Here is a 12,002-nt window from a genome sequence, read left to right on the forward strand (position 1 = left end):
AACACAGGATTAGTACCATCAGCCTGAGTGTTGTTCCTCCAGGTGAGTCATTAAAGGGTAGGTTTTTTTGGTCAAAGGGCTTTGATATTTATTAAGTTGTTTTTATGGTGCATTTTCTTTTACTTCATAATACACAGTAATACTATAAGTCATCACCTTACTGACAGCTGATGTCTCACATCTGTCCAATCTGCATGTCCACCACACACAGCAGATCGAGTGGAGACGGGTGGAGTCAGCAGAGGACGCTTTGGACTGGTGGCTGCTCTGTCTGCTTTTGTTGTGACCATCGCTGTCATAGCTGTGATCTCCAAGAAAGAAAAGATGAAGAATACTCCCACTTCCTCCCCATCTTGATGAACTAGCTTACATACACTGAACAAAAATATAAACGCAACACTTTTGTTTTTGCTCCCATTCCCCATGGGATGGACGTAGAGACCTAAAATTCATTCCAGATACACAATATAACCATCCCTCCCAAACAGTGGTCACAAATCAGTCCAAATGTGTGGTAGTGGGCACATCTGCCATATTGCGATAATCCATCCCACCTCACAGGTGTGCCACATCAGGATGCTGATCTGACATCATGAGTAGTGCACAGGTGTACCTCAGACTGCCCACAACAAAAGGCCACCCTGGAATGTGCAGTTTTGTCTCACAGCAACATGCCACAGATGCCACAAGCAACGAGGGAGCGTGCAATTGGCATGCTGACAGCAGGAATGTCAACTAGATCTGTCGCCCGTGCATTGAATGTTCATTTCTCAACCATAAGCCGTCTCCACAGGCGTTTCAGAGAATATGGCAGCACATCCAACCGGCCTCACAACCACAGACCTCGTGTAACCACACCAGCCCAGGACCTCCACATCCAGCAGGTTCACCTCCAAGATCGTCTGAGACCAGCCACCCAGACAGCTGCTGGAACAATTGGTTTGCACAACCAAACAATTTATGCACAAACTGTCAGAAACCGTCTCAGGGACGCTCAACTGCATGCCCGTCGTCCTCATCGGGGTCTTGACCTGGCGTATACGACAGCGTGTACCAGTTCCCACGAATATCCAACAACCTCGCACAGCCATTGAAGTGGAGTGGACCAACATTCCACAGGCCACAATTGACAATCTGATAGACTCCATGCGACGATGTGTTGCACTGCATGAGGCAAATGGTGGTCACACCAGATACTGACCGGTTCTGGGTCCCCAGACCCCCAATAGCGCAAAAAACTGCACATTCCAGGGTGGCCTTTTGTTGTGGGCAGTCTGAGGTACACCTGTGCACTACTCATGATGTCAGATCAGCATCCTGATGTGGCACACCTGTGAGGTGGGATGGATTATCTCAATATGGCAGATGTGCCCACTACCACACATTTGGACTGATTTGTGACCACTGTTTGGAAGGGATGGTTATATTGTGTATCTGGAATGAATTTTAGGTCTCTACGTCCATCCCATGGGGAATGGGAGCAGTAACAAAGGTGTTGCGTTTATATTTTTGTTGAGTGTAGATCTGGTCTGAAACAGAAAACAGGGAACTTTTCTGTGAGAGCAGAAGAACAACCAGAGTCTGACATTAAAGTGATGAAGACCAGCAGGGGCAGACATGTCTTCTTCAGCTCTTCCTCAGGAGAGGAAAGATTTCTTTATATTCCAGAGAAATTGTTCACACTGCACCAAAACAATACTGACACATCTTTTCTACAAAGGAGTCAGTGTCCATCTTAGATTTAAAACAAACCGTGGCTCCAGAAAAAGAAACACACATTAGAATTGTGATAGCTGTGATGTTTCTGTGAAAACCAAGGTTAAGGTTATCTACACATCATGAAAGGCTGCACACAAAGGAGGAAGAGAAAAAGTGTGCATGTTTAAGTCTCAGTTCAAAAATGTTCATTTCAAGGGTCTTGTTTATTGTCATCACCAACACATTGTGTCACAATGTGCAACTTTGCAGGGACCCTTTATAAAACCACATTACAAAGTTAATGTGTTTGTGAGATGAAGTTGTTGAGCTTGCATACCTCCAGCTCCTCCTGACTCTCCTGCAGTAATTACATCCAGCTGTATTGAGAATAACTAAAAGGACTAATTTACTCTATAACTCTGGATCGTTTTGCCACCTCTGTCTTACTAAAGTATTGGCAATCTTGAATACCAATTTATGGTCTACAGAGACCCCTTGTGGACTTTAAGGATTAAGGGTTAACCCTAATCCTTGCTTGTGAGTGTTTACTACCCCAGCAGAAGTTGACGTCATTGTTATTTATTATAGATTGATTATAGAGTTGTCTGCTTCTGTCCTACACACACACACACACACACATACACACACACACACACACACACACACACACACACACACACACACACACACACACACACACACACACACATACACATTATATTTGATTAGGACTGGCAGCAATTTCATGTACATGACGTTCATGTTCAGTGTGTCTATGGAGCTTTATTAGAGACAGTTTCTGACAGAAGACTCAGGCCAGGCTGGTATATACCAGATGTTCTTCATATATTTCACATTGAGGGCTAATATTTGTATAAACTTTTGCTTACTATGTCTCTATCCCATCTGCACAGTGTGGTGGAACTTAAACTTGTCCTAGTAGACTTCAAGAATAATGACATGAAAATGAACAAATTAACTTCACATTACCAGTAGTGTTTGTTTGACTACCTGTTGTACACCTGTGTGAATACTTTTGTGTGTGAGTGCACTTGGGTTCATAAAGCTTAATTTAAAGTAAAAAAGTTTAAAAAATGCTACCAGAGTCAGTGATCATACAATTTAATTTCAGTGGCAGTTCTCACAAACTAAAGGAAAGCCAAGGCTTTAATGTTTTTACCACATTATAAAAGTGTGATTATGAAAGTTTTATGCTGACTCGAAAACTGCCAGAACTGACAAACAAACAAAATCTTTACACAGTGACTGAGGCCTCTGTGTCATGGTCCCTGTGCCTCCCCGGCCAGCCCAGTGTGGCCACAAGTGTTTGTTGTTTTTCTCTCGCTCTCTCTCCCCTACCTGTCTGCCTGGGCAGAGCTCTGATTGGGCTCCTGCCCTTGGCCCACGCACCTGCAGCTGATCTCGAGCGAATTGCAGTTCTCTGGCTCTTCTTAAGGCTGGGGCTCTGAGCTATTCGTCGCTGGAATATTGAGTAACTCTCGTTAGTATTGCCTGGCTTCTTTGCGATCCACTCCCGTGACACTCTGACTGTATGAAGGTCATTTGGAGACATTTCACTTTTTTGTTTAACTGCAAAGTAAACTCTCTTTGATTTGGATTTAATATATGATCATGTTTGAATATTTATGAGTGTTTAACTAAACCCTACCCTTGTGTACATAACACTCATTTAACTTTACTTATTATTTTCTATGCTTAGAGTTAGGTTTATTCTTATATTATAATCTTTTTTATTTAGTCGTGTGAAGGGAACTCACAAAGTATGAATTTCATTGCTCAGCATAACCATTTGTGTTTTGCAGTGTATATGACAATACATATCATGAATCTTGAATATTTGTGTCTTCTATGATGATCTGTTGTCACTCAAGCTGCTCTTCTGCCACCTGGAGGCTTGAAAGTGTTAAAGCATCAATCTGCAGCTCAGTGAATGTGACATCTGAATAACCAGCACAGCCAAAGAATCCCGAACAAACTGAAGTGTTTGCTGACGGTTCACACTTCACTTCCCCTTAAAGTGAGAGACCAGATTCAGCTGTTGCAGTTTGAGCATCACGTTCACACAAAACATAAAGTTAAAGCTGTCGTGTTGATATTTAAAGTACTTTGATTCGTTTGGATAACAAGAGACCATTTAGAGCAGCTAAGAAGGAAAAAAGTCCACAACATGAGACTGATGACTAACTTAAAATAATTTTTCTTTTTAACTCTCTTTATTAGAGAGGAGCTGGAAGCAGCTATTAGCTATATGCTCTTTTGTCTAAAAGTAGCACTTCTGGCTTTTGCTACTAATTAAAAGCATTTCTGCAAACAGTTGCATTGTATTGCTTACTGAGGCTTTTATTGTGGGGCATTTACAGGAACTTTCTGTAGTAAAAAGAATTACCTTCATGTGATCAACCTGCACCATTGCGTTCGGCTCCGTGTGTGCATGTCCACCAGTGTCACACAGTGTGACGCGGACTGTGGAGGCACTCCGGAGTGGCTCTCTTTCTGTTTCGCTTCTGTGTATAAAAGGTTTTTGTTCCCTGTCAACATCTTTCGGTGTAGGTGAAGCGTCTGCAGTATCTCACAGCTGTGGTCACAGATGGATTCTCTCAATTTCCTCCTGATTTCATCCCTCGTTTCTGCATCTACATGTGAGTGAAACTGAAGTTGTTTGTATTTTTATTCCTACAGAACTAAGAAGAAACCTATCAGTAATAAGTGTTGAGTAATGGTTAATAAGTATCATTCAGAGTGATCTGTTTAACATGTGAAATGTTCATTTTTGAGTATTATTTGGAGGTTGTGGTCAATATGACTTCCTCTTTTCCTGAGTCACTTTTTATTGACCTTGAATGAAGAGTCTCGAGTTAATACACTGCAGTTTTTGATAGTGAGATAGTGGATGGCGTAGACTCTACTCATTGCGGGATGGGGATCTCCTTTGCAGGAGGTGTTTCCAGGATTTTGCGAGATTTTTGATCAGAGAAAAATCACCAGTATGGTTAACTGGTGTGAAAACCTTTGTATTATGGCTGAATGTGAGCCTAAAAATCAAGACTGTTTACAGAAAAATGTCTGCACAGGGCTTTACGGTGTTTTGAAAGCTGTTGAAAAAAACGTTTTAGACTTTACGTAAGTAAAAAGTACCAGAGTTTTATGACACCCTCTGGGTACACTCCTGGTTAAACCACGATGTAAACATCCTGAGTCTGTGGCTCTTGTACAGTGTTTTCGCTTTGATGCTGACTTTATGAAATTGCAGGATGCTGACAACAAAGACAAAAGACTGCAAACTTCAAAACAGAAAATCAGTGAGGGATAAACACCTACATACCCGTAATCTCCTGTTAAAATACAAAACTGCATAAATAACTTCAAGTAAGGTCAAAGTCATGAAAACACAATACATTTGAAATCTAAACTAAGGCAGAAAAAATTACTTTTACTCTGCCTCTGAGTTTTAATGGCCCATCAAGATTTCTATTGGCTTGTGAAAAAAATCTTTTTTTGATATTTTTAAATGTTACCACTGTTTAATTAACATGATTTTTAAAATATTATTTCACTTAAAATCTGTAAAATTTTATGAAAGCTTTAAAATTAATCTGGTGTAGTGGAAGCATCACTTTCACACAAACTGATGCTTAGTCCGACATGCATATTTCAAAGCATCACTCAAATACCCAAATACAGGGGCGTCTAACTCCAGGCCTCCAGGGCCGGTGTCCTGTAGGTGTTAGATGTGTCCTTGATCCAACACAGCTGATATAAATGGCTAAATTACCTCCTCAACATGTCTTAAAGTTCTCCAGAGGCCTGGTAATGACGTAATTATTTGATTAAGGTGTGTTGACCCAGGGAGAGATCTAAAACCTGCAGGACACCGGCCCTCGAGGCCCAGAGTTCCCAACCTCTGCTCTAATAGAACCACACAAAGTAAAAAAAACAAAAAAACCAATCATATTAATTTTTAAACTTGTTGCATTTTTTGTCTTTTTTTTTTTTTGACAAATTAATGAAACTCAAACCTGACGTGCAGCAAAGTGGAGACACCAAATCTGAACAAAACAGAAGAAAATATTTTCGATTTTTCTTTAAGATAATTTAAGTGCTGTGGTTTAAAGAAACTATCAACCTAAACTATTTATCTTCTGTCCCCTGTAGTAGGCATAAGAATCTGTCTCATCTTATTGAATTGACCACAACTAAGAGCCAGTAAATTCGGATTCTAGTTTATCTGAATCATGTTGTGAACACATGATCTGAACTTCTAGTTTTTTCTCTAAAACCTGGTTTATGTAAACAGAGGGCCACCTGTTTGGTGGTTTGGGGCAATGTTGTCCTTTTTCTCAAACTAAAAAACAATTTCAACCCAGTTTCACTTGGTAATGGTACTTCCCTTCAGAGAGGAGAACCACGCTCTGGTTTGTGCCCCCTTTTTTTTTCTGTTTGCTATAACCTGAGGACCACCTGTTTTTTTGCAGTTTGCACAGTGTTTCTTTTTCACTCAGCATGTGTTTATACACCTCTCTGCATTTAATCCTGAGTTACTATTCATCTCACAGTCTGTTCAATAGCATGTCTTTTATCCTGTCTCCCTGCGCTCACCCTCAAGCGGAATGTTTCCTCCTGTTAAAAGAGAGTTTTTCCTTCCCACTGTCACCAACTGCTTGCTCATAGGGGTCGTCTGATTATTGGGGTTCATGTTGAATATTGTTGGATCTGTATTGGATGTGCTGATATGCTAACATCCAAATAAATCACTCAAAAAACCTGGAGCAAAAACTGATTTGATGGTCTCCTCTGCACAGCAGCAATAATATTAATTGTGAGATAATTAAATTAAAAATGCACCAACAGGACAAAGAAGGTCCACAGGTCTAATTCACGCATCTCCAGTTAGCTGAGGTTAAGTCAGCAGTTAAAAGCTGCACACAGCCATCTTATAACACCTGTTAATTAACCATGTTCCTAATTTTATTTCTTTTTCTTTTAAATTCACCCCCCTGTAAACTGTTACGAAGCTGGAAATATGAATTTAAATTAGCTTTGAACTGAAGTAACCGTGTAAAGAACAGAAGGACAGCGATGTGAGAGACGATTATGTCAGGTCATTGCTGAGAAAGCTCCTGAGTCTTGCAGTTTACTTAAATTTTCACTTAGTCTAATGGAAACTTTTATTTTTCCCAGAACTGCAGGCGTTTTACAAGAAGTCACTTCGCTTACTTGCCTAAAAACGTTTCCATCATGAGGCGCTCACACCAGAGATGTGTGAAACATTAAAAGTGTCAAAGGTTATGTTTAACAGCAGCTTCATGAATTAAAAAAAATCACAGGTTTGAAATTAAACTCATGATTACTGATTATTTTGTTGTCTTCAGCTCTGCAGCAGGATATTGAGGCAAAGCTTGGAGCTGACGTCACTCTTCAGTGTCAGATTTCCACAGATGAAGTAATCTCAGTGCTGAAGTGGAGCAGAGCTGACCTGAACACAGACGGCTACGTCTACTTCTACAGGAACAAACGCTCCTATGAAAACTACCAACATCCATCTTTTCATGGCCGAGTGAAGCTGAGGGACCCGGAGATGAAGGATGGAGACGTTTCTCTGATCCTGAACAACATCGCGTTTAATGACACTGGGATGTATGAGTGTCACATAGCTGTGAGGAACCCTGTGAGAAGTAAAAGAGTTCACACTGAGATCAGTCTCTTCATCAACCTCACAGTCACAGGTGAGTTTGTGGAGCTCACGCTCAGCTCCCACATCATTTACAAACCTGAAAACTGAAAATAAAATCAGTTGGCTCCCAGCACCTACAGGAACTGCGCAGTCTCGCAGCTTTATGAGACGGTTACACTTCTCTGCACTTGCAACTTGACAAATAAATGAAGAGTACCTCCCATGGTCTCCTCTGCTCACTCCTTCCAGTGTGAATGTGAAGGGCAGTAGCATTGCATGCTGCTAGCACAGATGCTAGACATGCTTTTTTCTGATGAGGAGCTAAAGCTGCTGTAGGGCCGGCTCTTTACTGTCATTGCACAGTCATAGTTTGTACAATAGTATACTGAAATTGTAGTATTGTCCCACATCGGTGCTACAGAAAGACAAGCAAAACATACTAAACAAATGTCACACATACAGCATAGAAATACACAAAAATGCACGTGTATGTGCAGTTAATTGAATTACGATGTGTTCAGAGATTAAATGTACAATGTGTGCAGAAGGTAAGAAAACATATGCACAAAAATAACATGAGGTATCAGCACTGATTATGGCTGCAGAGTCTGTGACAACAAACAACCGGTGTCCTGGGTTTGCGCACCTGTAGGTTTGCTGCTGCTTTGGTGTCTGACAGATTTTCCGCTGACAGCTGATGTTTTTCTGCAGGTGAAACTCATGGAAACATGAAACTGGTGAAAACAGGAGATGGAAACATAGAGGAGGTGGTAGAAGTGGAGACTAGGACAGATCAGATGGTTGTTCCTGCTGTCTCTGCTGCTGCGACTGTCATTGTTATTACAGCTGGATTTGTGGCAATGTGGAGATTTAAAAGAAAGAAACAGCAGCACATGGAGGCAGATAACCAGCAGCTGGTCTGAAACGTCCAGGAGTTTCTGGTACAGTAAGCTAATTGTGCATGAGAGCAATCCACAGAGAGGGAGGACAGGTGGGACCAGTTCTGTGGGCGATGTGCTTCTGAGAAGGAGCGGCGTCTGTGTTCGTAGTTCCCGCCTGACCTCTTCAGAATAAGCTGATTTTTTTTTTTGATTTTTTTTTTGCACCATAACTTTAGTATATTTAGAAAAAACACACAGACTTTCTTTGTAGTATTAATTCACCCGGTTTCTCCAGCATTTTCCCCTGAAGTGCAGAAGATATCCACATGAAATCTTCAGGGCAGACAAACAAATTTAAAACTGCAACCAAATCAGTTTTATACCCACTCAAAGTGACAAACTCAAACTCTAACAATAACATCTCTTTTGTTTTTGTTTGTTTAGCGTAATTGTTTCACAGTTGTTTCCCAGCATAACCTGTGAGCATCTGAGTTTTATTTTCTGTATTTTCATAGTAACAGTTGGGACTTTTTTTTTCTTTTTGTTTGTTTCTTTATGTTTCTGCTGTTATTTTACTGTTTTTGTTTCATGACCACTTCAAGGCACTGAGTTCCTTTTAAGTTTTTTATTGCATAATTTTGGGGGTTTTCTGGTTGCTTTTACTCAGACTTCATGTTCTCAGTTTGAAAGCTTCTCTGTCTTGAGTTTTTCGTACTTTTGAAATCTGTTTGAGAGGTTGCTGTTTGCATTTGCATCATGGTGTTTTCCCCCAACATTTTGTTCAGTGTGTTTTAGTTTAATTATGTCTTTTGTTATTTCCACTTTCCTTTCATCATTCCCTCACCGCATCTGTTTGCCTGTGTGTTTACCTTTGCCCACAGACTCTTGGTGTTCTGGGAAATTTCCAACAATGTGAATTACTTTCTCCCTGAAAGACGATTGATTACATTTCAGTTTTGTATCTTAATAAAATTTAAGAAAAGTTTTGTTTTTTGTTTTTAAATCTGTTAAAAAATGCAGAAAAAAGAATTCTTGTACTTTCTCAGCAGGTTACAGTCACTACAGTCTGCACCTGTTTGTTTTGTAGTGTGATTATTACAGGAAACTTCACAGACAGTTTCTCTCTCCATCACATCAACAATGGAGATTTCCTCTTTCAACCAGCCATGTGTTAGAAACTCCCAGGTGCTCATGAGCAGAGCAATCTGAGACACTGTAAGATCTGTTATTTTTCAGTGGCAGGAAAACATAATCACATGATTAATAATCAACTGAATTGTCTCTAAAACATAAATCAAATCCACTCAGAGTATATTCAGAGATACTTTCAGATATTTTTAAACTCCTTGCCCACTTCCACAGTCATCATCTTAGTCCTTAGAAATATTCTGTTTCTACTACTGTGACATGTGTGCTCTTTAATGCCCTCAAACAATAAAACAGGTTTCATTATTTTTGTTTTCATTACTTTTTAAACCCATGCAGGATGATCACTGTGTGGCTGAGGATGGTGCAGAGATGTAAAGTAAAAAGGCTTCATCTTTCCTGTGATGTACATCGTCTTCTAGAGCGTCACATTAAACAATGACGTTAGAGTAGGAAATCCCTGCAAGTCAAAACTTCAGGCTGCTCTAAACACTCAGTTTCAAACTTTTACAGACATGTCCTCAGTGTGAGGCAGAGGAGGATGAGAGATCAAAGAGAAATACTGAAATATGAAATCATCAAATAGAGATGGGCAGGTAGATATAAAGTAAAGCGTGTTAAACAGCTTCTATCAGCCCTGAAGCACACGCTTTTTGTTATTGTCTTCAGCCTCGTCGCATTTACGCTCGTGTTTATGACCCCGCCCTCATTATATTATTATTATTTATTTTCTCCTTCTCCTGACACAATCGGATCGAGCTGCTGAAAACAAACGCGACTGTTACCCACTCGGACATCTCAGCTTTATTTCCAAGCTGAATTTTAACCCCATCATAGTTTAAACTGGGATAATTAGCTAAATTTGAAGAGTCAGATCAGCAGAACAATTTGACAATGTGGCTGCTGGTACATCTGGTCATCTCTGCAGATGAGTGTTAACCTGTTTTGACTCCAGCAGTGTCACACAAGAGCTTTCTTCATATTTATCATGTAAACATGCCTTTAAACAGATCGCGTGATCTGCCAGCTGTCACTGCAGATAAGCAGTAACTGACATGGAGGGTGGAGAAACAGCAGAGCGGTTTGTTTTCTTTTTAGTTTGCTGGCTTCATAGAACCTGAAAGTTCCGTCAGATTCACTGATAGGAGGTTAAAAACTTCCTGTGCAGACTTTCTGCATCTGTCTGTGCGCACTCACTCATTTTCTTTTCCTTTCTTTCGTTTCTAGAGAGTATTTTAAATTCAGGGAATTTAAAATAGAAAGTAGCTCGTCCACAGAAGGACTGGTAGCTCCCCTTACGATAAGGGTTCAGATCGCGCGAACAGGTGTGAATGTGAATGTGTGTGTTTAGTTAGTTTGTTTGTTTGCTTGCTTGTTTTAATCAGTTTTAAATCATGCTTTTTATTTGTTTTTGTTTCTAATGTCTCTGTAAAGCACTTTGAATCACCTTGTTGTTGAATTGTGCTTTACAAATAAATTTGCCTTGCCTTGCCTTCTTTCTGTGCATAACCTACTGTTGAGACGTCAGAGATCAGCTGAATAAGCATATGACACACGAATATGAAACAGTGCTCAAAGGCAAGTATCTCTGACAGTGGAGATGTGTTATACATAAGAGACAAATATTGTTCGTTTAATATGTTGGCATCATTACATTTGGCTCAATGCTTAGATACATGTGTAAAAAGAAAATGTACGAGCTGTGAAGACCATTTCTGATAGAATGAAGAGTAGACTGATATATGAAATATTCCTTTATTGGGTGAGAAAATCAGACCATGTCATAACTGCTTTAAGTCATACAGAATAGATATCAGAGCCTTAAACAGGCTGACTTCTGCTAAATGGGTCAAACTGGGCAGAAAGTACACAAACACATAACATCCTTATAGAATATGATGTAACACTATAGATCAACTTAGCTCAGAATATATAAAGCATATAAACAATTACAGCAATATGATGCAACAAACACAGCAGTGCTACTGATCCAAAATACTCAAAGCTTCATAGAACTGAAACAAACATTTATTTTTAGCTCCATTCTGCTGCTGATACATACTTTAGGTTTCTGAACATTACACTTGTTGCTGCCTTTCATAGTGTGTAACTTGAAGGCCCTGAGTACTTTCTCCCACACTGAAAACACTGGAATGATAAAATTATTTGAACATTACCAAATAAGACTGATTCAGGACAGACAGTTATGTTAAACTTTCCTAGCCGTCCTTCACAAACAGGGAACAGTCTGTCTATTCTCTCCATCTGTCAGCTGCTGCTGGCTCTTCCTCCTCCTCTTCCTCACACACTGCTGAGTTCGGTGGATCATCGGGGATGCAAAGCCTCACAGATGATGTGCAGCAGTGAGTCCCTCAGTCTGTCCTCACTCTGGACACTTGCAGTTGTCACACATGGAAATCAAATGTGTGATAAGCTGCAGGATTCAAACACAAGTGTAACTTATAAATAATTCAGTTCAATTCAATTCAATTTTATTTATATAGCGCCAAATCACAACAAAAGTCACCTCAAGGCGCTTCATACAATACATGTTCATACTTTTATTACACAATCAGAGAGTAAGA

At 40.0% G+C, this 12,002-nt stretch overlaps 1 protein-coding gene across 1 annotated transcript; it reads left to right on the forward strand.

The window, feature by feature from the left end:
- The first annotated feature begins 3,465 nt into the window (after positions 1 to 3,465).
- Positions 3,466 to 8,808, forward strand: LOC113019505 (myelin-oligodendrocyte glycoprotein-like). The gene is made up of 3 exons (XM_026163264.1): positions 3,466 to 4,358; positions 7,089 to 7,442; positions 8,102 to 8,808. Exons 1-3 carry the CDS (start codon positions 4,307 to 4,309, stop codon positions 8,311 to 8,313), a joined length of 618 nt encoding a protein of 205 aa, XP_026019049.1. The 5' UTR covers positions 3,466 to 4,306; the 3' UTR covers positions 8,314 to 8,808.
- Positions 8,809 to 12,002: the final 3,194 nt, after the last annotated feature.

Source organism: Astatotilapia calliptera, chromosome 3 (assembly GCF_900246225.1).
Source record: "Astatotilapia calliptera chromosome 3, fAstCal1.2, whole genome shotgun sequence".
NCBI lineage: Eukaryota > Metazoa > Chordata > Actinopteri > Cichliformes > Cichlidae > Astatotilapia > Astatotilapia calliptera.

Excerpts from the sequence above, each read along its gene's own strand:
- LOC113019505 (XM_026163264.1), top strand. The coding sequence starts at position 4,307 with ATGGATTCTCTCAATTTCCTCCTGATTTCATCCCTCGTTTCTGCATCT. Across the intron at positions 4,359-7,088 it reads CCTCGTTTCTGCATCTACAT|CTCTGCAGCAGGATATTGAG; the intron begins GTGAGTGAAACT and ends TGTTGTCTTCAG. Across the intron at positions 7,443-8,101 it reads CATCAACCTCACAGTCACAG|GTGAAACTCATGGAAACATG; the intron begins GTGAGTTTGTGG and ends GTTTTTCTGCAG.